At 37.0% G+C, this 20,000-nt stretch overlaps 1 protein-coding gene across 2 annotated transcripts in view; it reads right to left on the bottom strand.

Annotated features, from left to right (window-relative positions):
• The window catches only part of LOC136828703 (uncharacterized), a 40,247-nt gene that overhangs the window by 4,191 nt on the left and 16,056 nt on the right, over positions 1-20,000 (bottom strand). The window contains exons 2-6 of one of the 2 annotated variants that reach the window (XM_067086835.1): positions 9,468-9,529; positions 6,340-6,461; positions 4,018-4,118; positions 1,388-1,613; positions 587-970 (exon numbers count right to left, since the gene is read on the bottom strand). In XM_067086835.1, coding sequence (XP_066942936.1) covers positions 587-970; positions 1,388-1,613; positions 4,018-4,118; positions 6,340-6,461; positions 9,468-9,529 — 895 coding nt within the window. Of the gene's footprint in view, positions 1-586; positions 971-1,387; positions 1,614-4,017; positions 4,119-6,339; positions 6,462-7,321; positions 9,530-20,000 lie in introns of those variants that run through there. The other variant, XM_067086834.1, reaches the window with a different exon arrangement.

The following is a 20,000-nucleotide window of genomic DNA, read 5'->3' as shown; positions in this document are numbered from 1 at the left end:
TCGTTAAGAATATCACACCTAGCTTCTCCTTGTTCCACACGTCTCTTTTGGAGGTGCTATTTCGGCTCCTGCTCTATCAAGTTGAAAGAGAGAGTCCTTACTCAAGGGTAGCCCTGTAACACCTGTCAGGTTATTCCTTCCCAAATTTATTCTGTTGAGATTAGTAAAATAAGGTTGCTCGACTTCGTACTGTCCTGCACTTCCTAGCCTGAAACTTTCTCCAGCCTCTGAGGAGCGATCAAGTCCCACTCTGGTTTCCTCTGACCCGTCCAAATTACCCCCACCCTCTTCCTGTACAATGTGAGCTAGATGAGAGCATCAAATCATCCGTCAATACACCCTTAGCAGTTAAAAATAGAAAAATATTTCACCCATTCACCTTAATGACAAAGATTCATTCATTCATTCATTCGCTTACATATTTGTTGCTGCCTGTTCTAATCATTTAATTCATTCATGCATCACTCGTGTTTGGAAAGAAATTAATGATCCAATACCTCCTGAAGTCAAAACGAAACTTCTCCAACGACATCATTCACCCGGGAGGATATTCAGCATTCAAAATGAATTCAACTCATCACCTTACCCTTTGAGAGATGATGACTGAACCATGGACGTTGGAAGTGGGCACATCTATATTGGGCTTCAGAGTGCACGACGCGTGCATCCAGGAGTCACTGGGATGCCTTCCAGACCTGAGGCTGCCTGGAAGAGGCGCCAAGCCCGGTCGCACCATCCCTGGGGCACCAGGAGCACCGGGAGCTCCTGGTCGACTTGGAGGACCTCCGTGACCACCATGTCTGTCGCCTTGGCTGTGGTCGTCGTGATCGTGGTGACCGTGGCGGTCGACGTCATCAGAAACGTGGTCATGGTCGTGCTCGTGGCCGTACTCGTGTTCGTCTTCGTGCGAGTGAAGGCCGTGAGCATCGTGCTCGTCAGGGTTGGGGTGGAGGACCCGGTGGCCTGTACGCTACAAGAGGAAGAGGAAAAGGAAAAGAATTAACGTAAACAAAGCAGCCGAGATGTGGATGACTTTTCCATTATGTGAAAATGATAGAAGGAGATATCTATGACCAACAATAACGAAATGTTAATCAACGGTGTGCCTTTTAACGTGTCTTTTAACGGATCGCGCGTGCATGCGCGTGTGTGTGTGCGCGTGCGTGTCTGTTTGTGTTTATGTTATTAAGAGCAAATAGCCAGAAACTTGTTTATCTGCGAGTTTACTACCTGTTTATTCCGTACCTTATCGCCTTGTTCATTTCTTGATTTTCCCATCGGCATTCATTTAATTATTATTTTTTTTTTTTTATTTAATCTACACTTTACACCACTGAGGATATTTCTAAGTGAAAGATGAGAGGAGACAGGGAGACACAGTGCTTACCTCATCGTGATCATGATCATCGTGATCATGATCATCATGATCATGACCATCATCATCATGATCATCATCATCACCTTCATGACTGTCATCATCATCATCATCATGACCCCCTGCCTTTGGTGGTCCATGCACATGATCATGAGAAGGACCGTGTCCGTGAAGGTGTCCGTGAACGGGCTGTCCCGCTGTGTGGTTATCAATGTGTCCATGGACCCCTTCCAGGTGCCTGTAAGGAATTGATTTCTGTGTTGTTATCAGGTTAAATTTCTGATTCATTTTGCTATGCGTCTAGAGGAAGCTACAATGGAGTTCAGAGAGGGATATTTGCCTTATGTGAAAGGGTGCAGAGAGGGATAGGCCCCCTAGGAGGACTGTCTGTACATGACCTGGTGTTTACAGCTGTGAAAGATGCAGAAATATTTAAGTAATAATTTCTGCTGCTTGTAGAAGACCTTAAATGACCTAGTGTTAACAGCTGAGGTTTGTAAAAGACCTAGTGTTAACAGCTGAGGAAGATGTTATAATGTTTAAGTAATTACTGCTGTCTGTAGAAGCCCTGGTGTTAACAGCTGAGGAAGGTGCAGAAATGTTAAAGTAATTGCTGCTGTCTACAAATGACCTGGCATTAACAGCTGAGTAAGAGGCAGAAATGTTTTGGTAATTGCTGCTGTTTGAAGATAACCTAGTGTTAACATCTGAGGAAGATGTAATGTTTAAGTAATTGCTACTGTCTGTAGAAGCCCTGGTGTTAACAGCTGAGGAGGAAGATGCAGAAATGTTAAAATAATTGCTGCTGTCTACAAATGACCTGGCATTAACATCTGAGTAAGAGGCAGAAAATTTTTGGTAATTGCTGCTGTTTGAAGATAACCTAGTGATGACAGTTGAGGAAAATACAGTAATGTTCAAGTAATTGCTGCTGTCTGTAGAGGCCATGATGTTAACAGTTGAGGAAGATGCAGGAATGTTAAAGTAATTGCTGATGTCTGCAAATGACCTGGCATTAACAGCTGAGTAAGATACAGAAATGAATACTGCTATCTATAGATGATGTAGTGTTTACAGCTGAGGTCTGCAGATGAACTGGTGTTAACAGTTGAGGAAGATGCAGAAATGTTAAAGTAATTGCTGCTGTCTGCAAATGACCTGGCATTAACAGCTGAATAAGATACAGAAATGAATACTGCTATCTATAGATGACGTAGTGTTAACAGCTGAGGTCTGCAGATGAACTCATGCTAACAACTGAGGAAGCTGAAAAAATGTTTAAGGAATTGCAGTTATCTGTAGATGACCTAGTGTTAACAGCTGAGTCCTGCAGATGAACTGGTGTTAACAGCTGAATTAGATGCAGAAATGTTCAAGGAATTGCTGCCCTGTGTAGATGATCTGGTGTTAACAGCTGGGGAAGACGCAGATGTGTTAAAGGGATTGCTGATGTCTGCAGATGACCTGGTTTTGACAGCTGATGAAGATGTGGAAAATTTGAAGTGTGAAATGTAGAGCAGAGGATTGAGCAATGAGCAAAACAATGCTTGAGGTACACGGTAAGGAAGCAAAGGAGCAAGTACAGTTAGGAACATGGCGATTAGGATGCCATAGGAGAGTATTTAAGAAGATGAATTTGTAAAGGATGCTTAAGACTGCAGAACCTAAAAAAGGAAAGAGATTTTTCGATGCCTGAAATATATTAGAAGAGCAAATGAAGGAGAAAAGGACGATAAGCCTTAGATGTGGTATGACATTTTGTTCCAATAGTGCTACACTGGACTGCGTTGGACCAGTCCACTGACTGACTGATTTATTTACGTAAACTGGCACCACAATACTTGTAGTCACTGACGCCAGGTTTAAATAATTTTGGCTAAAAAATGAAAAATATCTTCACAAAAGTCCATGTATATTTTACAAACATATTCCGCACCCATAAAACCATATAACGTTATAGAAAAACGATAAAATTAGATTAACAATTATACTTGGCACTGGAAGGTTTCGAAGTTTTTATCCTGCTATAAATCATTTTTATTAATTTTGCTCCACATGAAGAGCAATCGCGCTATTCAGGTTTCGATGGAAGGGATTATCTATTTTCGACTTTAGCAACAAATAGTCAGGTACCTTTCTGTTATAAATGTTCATTGATTCCTATTATTGGAATCACAGAAAATGATCAAATGACAAATGAACTAAGACTGGATAGACTAAAGACTAAAACTAATTTCCCAGATAATATAGAAGGGAGACATCAGTTTAGTAAGAAGTGAAGGAAAAGCGAAATAAGAGTCCGGATAAAGAGGAAAAAGGGGCAGACCCTCTTGCTGTAATTGTGACACCAGAAAATATTTTTCATTTGTTTAAAAGGATGTGAATAGAAGCCTATGCATACAGTTCACGAAATTTCTAAATATTTAGAAAGGCAAAATATTCAAACACACAAGAAATATATATATATATATATATATATATATATATATATATATATATATATATATATATATATATGTATACACACACATATATATATATATATATATATATATATATATATATATATATATATATATATATGTATATATATTTGTGTGTGTATATGTATATATATGGAGAGAAAGAAAGAGCAATCTCACATCAAAAGTTCGTCGCTGTGGTGATCGTTGTGTCCAACGTGAGGGTGGTGAAGGTGGTGGACGTGGTGTTCGTGATGAAGGCCTTCAACTTCTCTCACGACCTGTAAAGCAAATTGTGATGAGTGTTCGATCTTTCGGAGGAGTTCGTAAGAAAGCTCATGTTGTAGTGGGAGTTGAAGTAATTACAACGGGAAAAGCTTATTCTTTCCTGTCTTGTTTAGATATGTCATAGTTAGGATATGCCGTTGTCAGGATATGTCGTTGTTAGGATATGTCATAGTTAGGATATTTCATTGTTAGGATATGTCATTGTTAAGATATTTCATAGTCAGGATATGGCATTGTTAGACATATGCCATGGTTAGGATATATCATTGTCAAGTTATGTCATAGTTATGATATGTCATTGTTTGGATGTGTCATAGTTTGGGTATGTCATTGTTAGAATACGCCATAGTTAAGATATGTCATTGTCAGGACATGTCATAGTTAGGACATGTCATTGTTAAGATATACCGTATTTAGGTTAAGTCATAATTAGGATAAGTCATTGTTAGGACATGCCATAGTTAGGATATATCATTGTCAAGATATGTTATAGTTATGATATGTCATTGTTTGGATTTGTCGTAGTTAGGGTATGTCTTTGTTAGAATAAGCCATAGTTAGGATAAGTCATCGTCAGGATATGCCATAGTTAGAACATGTCATTGTTAAGATGTGTCATAGTTAGGATATGTCATAATTAGGATATGTCATTGTTAGGATATGCCATAGTTAGGATATGTCATTGTCAGGATATGGTATAGTTAGGATATGTCATTGTCAAGATATGGCATAGTTAGGATATGTCATTGTTGGGACATGTCATAGTTAGGGTGTGTCATTGTTAGAATAAGCCACAGTTAAGATATGCCATAGTTAGGATATTCCATAGTTAGAGCATGTCATTGTTAGGATATGCCATAGTTAGGATATGTCATTGCAAGATATGGTATAGTTAGGATATGTCATTGTTGAGACATGCCATAGTTAGGGTATGTCATTGTTCGGATATGCCATAGTTAGGATATGTCATTTTCAGGAAATGTCACAGTTAGAATATGTCATTGCTAGGATATGTCTTTGTTAATCACAGTTATCACCCTGAAAACAATTAAACTCTGCTTTGTATCAGTCATAATTAAAATAATGTAAATAAAAAATATTTCATTTTGGCTAGTTGTAATAGCAGTCACAATTATCATGGAAAAATACTAAAATACATTATTTGTGCAAGTTGTAGCATCATGGAAAAATAGTGACGTACTTTATTTGCGCCAGCCATAATAACAGTCATAATTATCATGGAGGGAATACTAAACTTCTGTGTTCACGCAAGGTATAGGAACCAGTTACAATTATCATGAACAGAACACTAAAATTCCTTTTTGTGCAAATTATAAAAACAGTCATAATTCTCATGTAGGAAATGGTGTTATGCAGGCCAGTCACAGTTACTATGAAGAAAATACTAAAAGTATTTTTGTCAGGCAAAACTGAGTCACAGTTATCCCTATAAATACATTAAAACTTTATTTTTTACAAATTTCCGTGAGTCATATTTATCACGAATGACAAACCAAAACTCTGCGAGGTTTTAGACAAATTATAGCTAAAATTATCCCCAAGATGAAAACAGTAAAGTTACCTAATTCACTGACAGTCACCTCATCAAAGAGGGACCCAGAGGATCTTTTAGGAATTGACGCTAATCGGAGCTAAACTGCTCCGCCTCGTTAGCGTTCTGTTGACAATTAAAACTTTATGAATAAGAACTTTGAGTTGTTTAACATCAGTTGTCTATCATCTATCATTAGAATCACGACCGAAAATTGTAACTTGGGTTTAATAAATACTGAAATCCGCCTGTGAATGATCAATAAAAATAATTTGGTTGGGAGGAATGAAATATAGTTAATTTTATTAATATTTAATTAAAATTGTGTTAGTACGGATTATTTCAGATAATTAAAACAACAAATACATAGTAATGCGGTCATAAATCACTAATGAAAGATATGAAGGCTGAAAATTATGGGAGATACGAACGACCAAGCAGATAAACAAACAATTTTTAATAAGAGAGGGGGAGAGAGAGAGATTTCTGCTTACACAAAGAACAAGAGAGAAAGAGTTCTGCTTACTCAATGAGCAAAATTCAAATTAAATAATGTGTTCGAGTTGGTATGTGTGTGTGTGTGACATGGATATACAGTAACACTGCAAGGCCCACGGCTAATGGTACCCAGCGTCCTCTACGGCAATTTATTACCTACTGACCTCGTCATGATTATCCTCTTTGTGTCCTTCGTGTAAATGGCGAACTATTTCTTGGCGGATATCGCTGACCTCTTCCCAGAGAGCTGTGAGATTCTTCACGACGAAGTTGAGGTCGTGGTCCTCTGTTTGGAAGAGAAGATCGTGTTACTAGACAGACATACATGCACTCAGGGGCAGAGGTCTTTCAGTCATGTTTCGAAAGCACTAAGATTTCTGTAACGTCAAGAAGCCGCAAGGTAAAAAATGCTTTCTCTGGCAACTTATTTATATAATTACCTTCTTTCTCTTTCTTTCTGCCTCGTTATAGGTCCTAGTTTTATGAGAAGTTCTGTTATAAAGATACATCTTCCTACAGTGAAAATGACTATAAAGAAATCGGAACTGGTTTAACTTTTACACAGCCGCTCTGACTGTACATATCTGTTGACACCTTATCTCGGTTTTGAAAAACAAGTTCATGCAAAGCCTTATAATTCCTCTTTAAACAAAGGAAGTGAACAGAATTGTGAGGTATTTTCGAAAATGTTAGCCTTTATGAGTAATCAGATTTACTTACTATTCATATTTAGCAGACTATTCTTTAAGAATACTTGTGTTTCTGGCTCTTGGATGATAAAAATGTCGGTTCTCCCTGAGCTGTACCATACGATTTCTGGGTTGTTTCGAAAATATTACACTATACGTTTCAAGCTATTAGTATCTTTAGTATCTTAGGGAAAGTGTTATCTACAAAGTTATTTACTTCGGAATTGCATCATTTAAAGTGCCAACCCTTTTCTCCAGATGTCATATACAAAACTATAACCATCTGTAACTCATATTAGCTCAAATACTAATGCTCTACCTTTTGTAAACAAGCTATCAAAATTGTTAGAATATCTATGAGGGTTTCTGATACCTAAGCTCTTACTATTAGTTGTCTTATATCTAAAAGGTCAACCCCCTCCCTTCCAAAATGTTTCTCAGCCCTGCGACACCATACCTAACCGAATAGGTCCGTGAAGAGGCTCATCGGGAGGAATGATCTGCAGAGTCAGGGTCCTCTCCAAAGGCACCCTCGTGGTCACTTTACAGACGTACTTCCCGTCGTCCCTTTCCCTCGCCGAGTGTATCCCCAGGAACCAGGTCTGCGTTTGCTCTTCGTAAATTGCCGATATGCGTTTGTCAGGAATGTACACGAGGGTGTCAATAGCTAAGACACTTCCGTCTTTCGCTCTACTCCAGATGACGGAGTGGGCACCCAGATTCTCGACCCGACACGGTAGGTAGACGTTGCCTGATGGGTGTGCGCGAAAGATAGTGGGCGTGGTGTCGTCTATCGAAGTCTCCAAGAGGCCCGCTCGGAGTTGGCGCTGGATTTTGACGCGTTTTCTCAATTCGTGGTATTTCCCGGTGTTCCGCTTAGCTCTTTTCGGAAGCAACGGTACTTCCCGCGTTTTTTCGTCGCTGCAGGAAACACTCGAGGTCCAGGAACCGTCGACGCAAAGGGCCATTCTTTGGGTTGAGTTTCCGCAGGTGATGATGGCGGCTCTTCCTCCAAATAGGAGAGTGACAGATGAGTTATCTGGGCTGGGAGGAGGCGGGCAGGAGGCCTCTAGATGTGGTTTACTAAGAGCGACGGTCGCCAGAATATATACGGAAATGCTTACCAATAACGAGGCCATATTTAATTTTTGACTGCCTACAGGCATGATTAACGACTGATGCTACCGCAGTTACTCGAGAATGGAGACTGGAATAATATGCGCCAGTCTGATTTGAAAGAAATAGAAGGCAATGGACGTTACGCAGATAAAAAAAAATATTTTCCTAATCCCGATGCTGGAAATATTTGCGGTCTATTAAAGCAGGCTAGAAACTTAGATATCTACATAAATAAGACGAAAAAATTCAGTAAAGTTATTAATGATTAAGGTAGCATGGGTTCATTTCCGTTCAGTTCTTTCCCTTAAGACTGGATGTTTATAATCCACAAAGAACTACCAGCGAACAAAACTTGAAATCTTCTGCACAATGTATTGTTATGAATTTAGCAAGTACTGGAATGAAAATAAATGGGAAAAAATAAGCGAAAACAGTAATCTGACGAGGGAAGAAAGATAGCCCAGTCTCCTGACAAGGGAAGGACGTTAATCCGATTAGGGAAGACAGGTAGCCCAATCTCCTGGCGAGGGAAGAACGGTAATCTCCTGACGAGGGAAGAAAGATACCCCAATCTCCTGGCGAAGGAAGAACGGTAATCGCCTGTTGAATTGAAGAACGGTAGTCTGATCTCCTGACGAGGGAGGAACGGGAAGAGTACAGGGAGGAGAAGGAGGAGGAGATCTCGTGTCCCTGATCCGTCAGTCCCGAACGTCGAGGGAACACTGAGCCTGGCACGAAGGTCCGAGGTTTGACATCCCTTTAAAATGAGAGCCAGCCCTTTCACACGGGTCGTGTGTGGCTATTATAATGAGCTTTAATGTGACGGTTGACTGGTTGACAACGGCTTCAAACGTCTGGTGACGTGGCTTGACTCACACGATTTTGGCTGGTCGCGTCTCCTTGTCCGCATCATTTAACTAACTCGTCAAATTTAAATTCGCCTCTCGGGGACCAGTGAGACACCCTGTAGGATGGGGTATATTTATTTCTTCTTTTTTAGGTTATTTGTTGTTTTCTTTCTTACTTCTTTCTTCTTATTTTATATCGAGTTAAAAAGATTAAAGGAGAATCTGATCAGCTCTTTCGCAGAGAAGAAGCAGAACATGCAGAAGTAGGAGGAGCCTCTTATTAGTCTCCTTGAATTGGTTGGCTTATAGAAACACCACATATCATGTGCACCTGTAGTTTCTTCGTTCATGCACTCAGAGTATGCAGATCTGCATGTGCATTATAGATGCATACTTAAAGTGTATACACTATACACATTTGCATATGACCAAACACCAAGACAGGCTTGAGATGAAAGGCGCTCTCGCGTAGTTCAGAACATTAAAAAATCCCTTTGAGTAACTTGGGGGTAATTTCGTCCATATTTCAAGCTGCAGTGCCTTCCATTCACGGTCGTCATTGACAAAAAGGAGAGAAGCGTCACTCTCTGACGTTCGCTATTCCCATTCAAGAAAATGAAAAGATAAATCACTTACCACCTGCGGGAGCTCCTAGAGCAAGGGCCAACAGGGGCGCCAGTGTCCAAAAACGTAACATCCTGTAAAGACAAAAGGAGTGAGAAATGAAAATGGTAGTAAATGATGGTATAATGAATATGCATGTTTTTCCGTGTATAAAAAAAAAATTACTGTTATTAACAGCATGTTTAGAGTTGCCATCGTCAAACCAGGGCTGACTAGCCTTATACTGCAGTACCGTCAATAATGATAAAAATAACTTAAAAAACACTCATAGTAGCGTGTGTCTTCAAATGGAGAAACAAATCCACAGTTATGTAAATGTACATGTATTTAAAGATAGATCTGTACGGATCTATCTTTAAATATATGTACCTTTACAAAGCTGAATTTTTTTCTCCAATAATAATAATAATAATAATAATAATAATAATAATAATAACTGGATAAGGCATCTTTGTTATCATCTGCTTCACACACCTACAGAGAATGCTCGTTCACCTTTATCTTGGACGGACTCTCGTGCTTTCTAGATATAATGACCCTCTTGTTCTAACGTTTCTGCCCCTCTCACCCTAGCGTCTTGACCAATCTATTGTCTCGCATACTTTCTACAAGACCACACCACCTCAAAACCCTGATCCATTTTTCAACTATATTATCTTTCTTACTACATCATAGTGTGTCTACATCTCTCACCCATCTAACCCTCACAGTGAAAGGGTTTAATTTAACCCTAAAAATTGTTCCAAATATTTGCAACCAATAACAACAAAAAACATTCAAATGCACCTCATAAATTCTACATTCATAATGAATACTTCACCTCAGTAACGTCTACTTTTTTCCAAAGGTATATATAATATCTGAACGAAGTCTCGCCACATATCCGCTACACGTGCCACCCAATTTCAGTCAAGGAAGTTTCATGATCAGAATCCTTAGTCTCCCACGCCTTGTTTGTCCTTGCAGTAACCAGTTGGGTACAAATCTTGGACTAAATGACCCCCTTTTATAAAGATACTCTTCATCTTTCTCTGCGTTTCATGATTTATGAAATCGGCAGTAGGTTTCATGACTTATCCATTTGTTCCTTCTAGGTCTGCAATTGGAGCCTAATGCGCTTCTTCCTTTATAATTCTTGCATACTTCAATGACATCATTTCTTCTCTCAACATCCATTTAATGTGCTAGTCTACAAGGCACTAAAGCTCTTCCAACGACGAAAGTGATAAGAATACAGTTGTGTGCATAGGGTTTAGAACCTCATCGTGATTTCTCCCAGGCTAGGTAATCGCTTTGCCTTCGTCAGAACCGACAGAGCATTAGAACTTGGAATACTTTTAGGTTTCATTGGTTTAAGAAATAGTTCTTTTTTACATTTACAGAAACATAATTTCCTAATATCTTTTAGCTAGAATTTATTGCTCAATAACAGGCATAACGTGGCACCCAGTGAACTTCGTAAATCGTTAAATACTATTGCCTATTATAGTCTGCTAGGCTACTGTGCAAATAAGAACGTCTTTTCTTCTAACCTTATTAGTCTTCTCTTAAAGTTTAGTATAGAAGACATAAATCAAAATGTTATTGACCTCATTATCTGGAGTATACAAGTTCACTGTCTTGTTTGTTTTGGGTAGATTTTCCTTTTGCATGCATAATTGTTTCACATAATGATAATCATTAACCCAGCATCCAACTAGTTGTCTTTTTCCTGATAAATTAACACCTTCAAGATTGCCTTTGTCCTCAGATAGCAAGAGAATGTTACTATCACCCAACTATCTTCATTACAGTTATTTCACACTGATCAAAGTAAGTTTCTCATAACTGGCCAATAAATTATTTTCTACATTTGACCTACTAAGGACTGTAAGGGTTTCCGTGCCAGCTCCATATCATGCAAATTTCCTAAAATTTCCTATGCATATCAAGTATCTTTATTTTCATACATTTCTAGCTCTTCCAGCACCCTCCAGGCTAATGCACTGTCTGCAAGACTATAACCCGATAAAGAGAGAAAGAAACTACCTTCCCAGCAGTTACCAGCAGTTAGCATAGATTAGCCAGTATCCCAGGATGTCACGTAAGGGTTTGAGCTCTGTAACAATGACAATAACTGTAAGTACTGGTTACAGGTTTGAGTTTCTTTTGATGAAGATATTCCAGGAGTAACTGTGGAGGGTTCTAGAAACTACCAAGTCAGACACAGAATATTGCAGACACCATTTATATGTACTCAAAAAAATGTATAAACCATCAGTGTCGATGTGGCCAAGTCCAGATTCAGTCAGTGTTAATGTGAAAACTTACAGAAATAAGTGAAGCAAGGCAATAAACTCTGGAACATAAATTTATATTGTATGAAATGATCGTTGAACCATGTATCCATCATGGAAGGAAAGTGAATGTGAATAAAAGATAAAAGGTTGAACCTGGTGAAAGTATAGTTTATGCAATATATGTGACACAGGAAATATTCAAAGGATGAAAGGTGTATACACAAAAGTGGTAAAATGGTTAGCGTAGGTGAGAAGAGGACCCAGAGAGTTAAAACGGTATGATCCGGTTAGTGGAGAGAGTATAGTTCGTAATTGTCCTTCCAAAGAGGAAAGTTAAACCTAAAACCTGCTGGATTGATGGAGAGAGGCAGTGAGACGGACGAGCCTCTATATCAAGGAAGGTAGGGAATGCGTGAAAAGTAGAGGTGAGTGGCGCAGTGTGAGAGTTTTAAAGTGTGCTGATGAGCCTCCCTTGTAGGCATGATAAGTGACTAATGTTATGAAAGCTTTCAGCAAGAGGAATTTTGTACTTGTGTAAGAAAGAATGTGATAGTAACTGTGGTCTTTTTTTGATCTCTGATGCCACCCAGTTACGGCAAACGACTTGTTTGCATATGCATATATATATATATATATATATATATATATATATATATATATATATATATATATATATATATATATATATATATATATATATACTGTATATATATATATATATATATATATATATATATATATATATATATATATAATATGTGTGTGTGTTTAAATTTGAGCCGGCATGCGTAGTATGTATTAATCCCTCAGAAATAATTATGTTAACATACTAATGCCTGTTTGCATGATTATGTCATTATCTCACGCCTCAAATAGATCATTTTATAACGTAGTCTGCGACAAAAATAGACTGACCTTCCAAATGAAGCGTCATTTGGTCTTTAAATAAAGACAAACGAATTCTTTCGTCTCTATAACCTAGCAACAAACTAAATTCCTCCGGCTACATGAATGTTTAAGGAGCCAGACGATGGTAAACTGCGTGATTAGGTCTGGGGTCTCAAGTCAACATTCTGCGTTGAACAACTTCAAAGGAGACGACTGTATGGAAATTTTGACACAAAAAATGAATAGAGAAAGGAGGCAAACAGAGAAGGATGATAACGAGGCAAAGGGAATATAGGAAAAATATCAATAACTAGCTATGAATATGGAAAAAGGGATTCAAAATTTATGAACATAAAAACAAAAGGATTTGCCATACCGAGCTAGAGAAAGTAAACAGAGAGAGAGAGAGAAAGAGAGATAGCCGGGGTGATGTTTCAAAGGTCATTCACCAAGACACATTTGCACAAATTCTAGACGGGATATTTATTGGATTAACCTAAATATGCCCACATTCTAAATTTATCTTGTCTCTCCTTCCCTATCTCTATCTCTTTACACACACAGATATAAATATATATATATATATATATATATATATATATATATATATATATATATATATATATATATATATATATATATATATATTTATATATATATATATATATATATATATATATATATATATATATATATATATATGTGTGTGTGTGTGTGTGTGTGTGTGTGTGTGTGTGTGTGTGTGTGTAAAGAAATAGAGATAAGGAAAGAAAGACAAGGTGAATATATTTTATATATATACATGTATGTGTGTGCATATATGCATATATATATATATATATTATATGTATGTATATATATACATATATATATATATATATATGTGTGTGTGTGTAACGGTGTTAGTAACAGGGCCAGGGAAAATTCCTTCTAAGCTGAATTAAGCAAAGAATTAAGTGCTTGGCCGACTGTAGCAGGTCACAGCTATGATAGTTTTCAAAAAATACTTTTTAACAATATGAATAATAGCCACTCCTGGGGCTCCTTCTTGAAAAGGAAAAGGACACGTAGCCTGAAGCATTAGATAGGTAGGTAGATAGATAGATAGTTTTAAAGTATAAAAAATTTGTGTAGTAAAAGGACATCTAGAGTTGAATGAAAAGCAAAAGTTTCTCTTACAGATTTATCTATCATTTTGTTATTTACGTAAATGTTGCTTCTATTTCATGATAAGTATAATCACTTATAAATAAACCAATTAAATAGAGAAGAACAATATCCAAAAAATGTTTAACCCTCTCAGTATGTAGGGAATTTACTTACGGCATTCCAGCTTAATCAAAGATTCTCAAAAATTATAGTATCGCTGAGGTATAAGTGTGAGAGAGAGAGAGAGAGAGAGAGAGAGAGAGAGAGAGAGAGAGAGAGAGAGAGAGAGGGGGGAGAGAGAGAGAGAGCTGGACACTTAGAAAAGTGTTAAGGGGTATCGATATGGCAAGATGTGCACCATTAGGGGGAAAAATAGAAAGTAGGGATCTCTTATGTATCCATGACCCAAAACTAGAGTGCAAACAATGCTTGTCGAAGTGAGGAATGGATGATAACAATAAAAGAATTCAGATAAGAGGTTAAGACAGATGAGTGTTTGACATATCATTGCTGGGGATATGATCTTGAACATATATATATATATATATATATATATATATATATATATATATATATATATATATACATACATATTTACATATATATACAGTATATACACACACATATAAATATATATATATATATATATATATATATATATATATATATATATATATATATATATATATATATATATATATATATATATATATATATATATATATATATATATATAACTGAAACAAAAAAATATGGAATGTGATGAACATATAAATAAAGGCAATGCCACGATGGAAAGAGAAACGATGGAGTGGTGCCAGGCATTTCGACTTACTGTCCTTTACTTAACAGACTGATAGAAATATAACAAGAAGTTTACAAAGAAAGCTCGTATAAATGACAGATGGGGATTATAAAGGAAAATATGTACCTGGTTTCCAATACAATTGAAGAATTAGTAGACCTACCAAAACAGAGGTATATATTTAAGAGCTTTTACCAAAGATCAGGCCCAACCGCTCGGAAGCAGGGACAAGCCAATTAAATGATTATGCAGGAAAAGATACTGACCACCAAAAAATGACCGTGGAAAGAATAAGCCGATTATATACATTATAAAAGTACAACTCAATAAATCTCCTTATGGCAAACAGTAACAATTTTTGCAAAGTGAACATTTTCGCAAAAAATATCTATATATTAAATATAAGAATACATAGAAAATACATATAAGGTAGCTAATTAGTAATTAAGTCAGTGATTTTATCTTTCCATCAGTCTGCTAGGTAAAGAACAGTAAGTCGAAAGGCTTAGCACCACTCCGTCGTTTCTCTTTCCTTTGTGGCATTGCCTTTATATATATATATATATATATATATATATATATATATATATATATATATATATATATATATATATAAATATATATATATAATATATATATATATATATATATATATATATATATATATATATATATATATATATATATATATATATATATATATATATATATATATATATATATATATATATATACTTTCCGTTCTCAAGACCTTTTTCTTAACTTCGGCAGATGGTGGTACCATACAGCTAAGTGTTCCGGTGGGTGGCAGACCCAGATATATCCCTGGATATGGTAAACATGAGAAGTGAGCCAAGCGCTGCACCGATCTGCCACGGTACTCACTTGGACTGATTGGAGCTTCTAGGGATTGGCAGTGGGGTTTGCCACAGAAGCTCCAGGGGCTGGCAGTGGGGTTTACCACATTTTTTTTTTTACTTAATATTCAGAAGTGTAAAAGCGTCATGTGTCATATTAGGGACAAATTATCATCCCTATCCCCTTCTCACCCTTGGCTGCATTCCCAGTCGTTTAACTGACTGGTACCCAACTGACTGCTCAAGTCAATAAAGCCATAATAGGTTTTTGTTTTCATGGCTTCAGAACGGATAACACCACAGAATAGTTACACACACACACACACACACACACACATACACACCTGCTCCTGTGCATAACGTAAGGTGAGGGTCCAGCGGGTGAAGCCTCATGCCCCCTGTTCAGGTCAGGGCACAGTGCCCTAGGATAGATTAGGTTAGGCTATATCACTGTTGTCATATGACTTTGATCTGCTGTCAAGCAGGCCGAGACCTGCAGAAATAACGTGTGCAGCTCTTCTGCACTTTTACCCTAGAATGTGCTGCCCTTCTGGTTTCAGAAAATATTTTGGAATGAAACTTCTTCTTATGCTTTTCTCCATCCTAGCTGCAGCCCACTATAGTGAAAAAAACTTACCAAGCTTCTAATTTGCCCCTTTCGTCAACATAGTCATAATGAGTTTTATCAAAAGTGCTTAGGGGGTCTGCTCCTAAAATGTAACGAAACTTGTCCGCATGCCGGTAAAACGGGACTCATGATGCGATTATATATATATATATATATATATATATATATATATATATATATATATAGATATATATATATATATATATATATATATATATATATATATATACATACATATATGTACATACATTATACGTATGTGTATATATATGTATTTATACGAGTATATATTTATATATGTATGTATGTATTTACATATATATGTATGTGTGTGTGTAGATATACTCGTATATAAAATGTTGTGATACGTATGCATATATGCAAAGCAATATCTATTTGCATAAGCAGCGCTTAGTTTACCGATCATAAATGAAGAAGCACGAAGAATTCACAAATGAAGCAGTATACTCCATACAAAACTGAATCTGAAACAAGGGCCTATGGCGTCTATTTTACAGTAACATCTTTCTCGACTGACATTTGAGAGAGCAGTACTGTAAAATACACCAAAGAGATAACATTTCAAGCGACATAAAAGTTCAGCGATAATAATGATAAACAACAAAAATAATAAGAGTGTAATAAAGCCTAGGTATAAAAATGACCGAGATAAATCATGAAAGGAACGGCGCAAAAGTCAGGCTGACACTTAAGAGTTAAACAACACTTGGTCCTCAGCGGGGGGACCATGATTAAGCAACGTGTCTTCCACATCATTTGATTCCACCACCTGCTACGGGTAACATGCAACGCTGCAGGGTAAGTAAACAGAGTTCTTTTATTTATTTTTCATTTTTTTTTTTACTTTACATGTCTGGGCTACATGAACAGGAGTGGAATGAATGGTTGTATATAAAAGAATGAGTGAAGAGGAGTTAAAAGAAGAGAAAAAGGAGAACCGAGAGGGAGAAGAGGATATGATTCTGGAATTAAAACGAAAAGAAGTTTGATTCAGTATATGGTCTGGTGAGAAAAAATGCACAATTGTTCTTCTATGGAGAGTTTTTCTTTTCAGCTACCTATTTATTTCTGTTTATTTTCATCATGTAAATAGCAGTATGGGGCTTAACTGCTTACGTTCTGATCAGTTCCACTCTTTCTAATCTTGTTAGTTCCAAAATAATAAAACGACAACTGAACATTTGGCGTTAGCAAATATGAGATACCAAATACCACTTCTTATGAGACAGTCGAAAAATAACCAGATGAAAGCCATCAGTAATCAGGAGGGCTTTAGGAATGTTTTTCGCAAATGACAAAAAATAACGATCTAATAGTAACTGAGGCTCCCATACAGATGGAAAGAAAGAAATTAAAATATTCATAAGTATTTCGTTTTTATTTTTTAGGGTTATATCCAATTTCAGGAGGAAATTTGCATTTACATTTTGTAACTGAGGCGCCAGCTCGCCCTGAGAATTTATGCAGAGTGGTATTGAGTGCGTATAAAGACCATTGCCCAAGATTTGACTAGGGTAACAACTAAGGAAGATCAAATCCAGTTAGGTAAGTCTTGAAAACCGCAGACGGGACATGAAAAGTGTCCAGATTCTGTAAGATCTCAGTAAATAATCAGGCAAGATTTGGACTGAAATTCGACAATGTTTAGATGCAGGATTTGAAAAAAGTAGACAGGACAAGAAAAGTGTCAAGATCCTGTAAGATTCCAGTTATTATGGAAGGTTTCTATTGAAATTGGACAAGATTTAGATGCAGTCAGACACCGTATTAATAACATCACTGAAGACATGAACAGGAATAGGCAAGATATAACAAAGAAATCATGCAAAATCTAAATATGACTTACCAACGAGATCTTTTTCTTAACCAAGAAAATCCACATATTGGAAAGTGCCTGAAAAAAAACTTGAAGCAAGAAAGAAAGCAGATGCACCTCTACCAACAAATACAGTAAAAAAAAAAACTGCTTATTAGCAGTAGTATTCTAATTACTCAGATCAGTGAAGCAAAAAAAAAAAAGAAAAAGAAAAAAGGATTCCTCAACACGTCTTGGTTTATGACCTTGTCAGAGGGCCATAGTTTCTGTTTTTGCTGAGGATGCTGTTAATGTTTATTTATTGTTTCTCTTGGTGCTTACGAAAGTTTATGCTTGATGTTTATGGCCCTCTGACAAGGTCACAAACTAAGACTCGTTAAGGAATAGTTTTTTCTTTTTTTTCTCTTTTTTTTTGTTTTTTGCTTCACTGATCTGAATAATTAGAATACTCACTGCTAATACGCAGTTTTTTTTTTTTTTTTTTTACTGTATTCGTTGTTAGAGGTATATCTACTTTCTTCCTAGCTTCAAGTTTATTTTGGGGGGGTGGCCACTTTCCGATATGTGGATTTTCTTGGTTAATAAAAAGATTTCATTGGTAAGTCATAATATTATTTAGATTTTGCATGATTTCTAATACGAGTGTCACTGATGAGGAAGAAGAATGTAAGTTTCTGATTATTTTAGACAGTGTGTACTGAGTGAAACTCCAAACTGAAAACTATTTGAGAACGTATTTCCTTAGCAAACGAAGACATTTTTTTATGTTGAGGAAACGGATTAGAAATGGTTTGGTGGACTTAGTGCTGTATTGCAGGAAGGAGTGAAGAACAAGACCAGAAACGATGTCTGATAAAGATCGAAGGGAAAACTATGCATAACAAAACACTGGCGTTGGCATATGGGCTGAAAATGTCTTCCTCTACCTCTCATTTCAAAGGCGGCTCAGACACTTCGCTCACAGGTTAAAAGTTATAGACGAAAGCTTTCCTTAAATCGTCATTCTCTTTAGAGTAATGAAAAATCGTTGACCTCTAAACATGCAAGGAAGATAAGAACTTTTTTTCAGACCTGGTAATTTTAAATCTTGTCAGAAAAACGATCATAAAACATTCGGAGGATTCTTTTGAGAGCAGAGGAGAGACCGCAGAGACGGATAGCCTAAGACCCGTTCAGTCCAAGACTTACCGATGTCCTCGGAGTACATGTGGGAAGAGTAAGCAACTGGGTGTTACGAGGCAGCTTGAGAGAAAATATCAAAGTAAAGATCTTTTCGTATTTTGAAATGCCAAAAACATAGGAATCTGTTTCTCGTTGCATTGAAAGGGCAGAGACCAGAGGTCCACATTAGACTTCTTAGTGTGCTAAATCGTGATGGCACAATCTCAGCGTTATGTAGATTCCGACAACTCCTAAACAGAAAAGTGAAATCAGACGGGAATAATGAAATACTAGCTTTAGCCTCGTCTCTTGGTGAATAATGCATAATTCAGAGTTTAACCACCCACCCGCCCCCCTTCGACGTCTCTCTCTCTCTCTCTCTCTCTCTCTCTCTCTCTCTCTCTCTCTCACTCACCAGTGGGAAGTGTTGCTATGCTAATTGAGGTTACATGACCTTCTCACTCTCACACATTTCAGAATGACTTCCCTGATGCGTCACCACAACCGTTTTCGTAACAGTTATATTAAATGGGAAACAAAAACCAAAATAATTTCATGGAAGCACCAAACATCCACTTCGCTCTGGAGGTCGAAATTAGCATATCGCCAGGGTCAACTACAGCCGCTGAAGACAAAAACAATCGTTATCAAGATAAACCATAAGAAATGAAAAAAAGGCAGAAGAAAAAACAGGCAAAACAAAAATGACATAGTTTGGTATGATCTGGCGGACTAGACTTGCAGGATCATATGCGCCGCTTCGCTTGAGAAGCGACGCAAAATGAGACGTTAGGGATTAGGACTTGGGCCATAATTAGCAGGCCTCTCCCTCTTCCTCGATCTTCCAAATGAGATTTATAACTGTGATCTCAACAAGAAGTAGATGATGCATGTATATGTATATGTATATGTATATATATATATATATATATATATATATA

The sequence above is a fragment of the Macrobrachium rosenbergii genome, chromosome 43 (genome assembly GCF_040412425.1).
Source record: "Macrobrachium rosenbergii isolate ZJJX-2024 chromosome 43, ASM4041242v1, whole genome shotgun sequence".
Classification (NCBI taxonomy): Eukaryota; Metazoa; Arthropoda; class Malacostraca; order Decapoda; family Palaemonidae; genus Macrobrachium; species Macrobrachium rosenbergii.
This window is presented reverse-complemented; position numbering and strand designations above follow the sequence as displayed.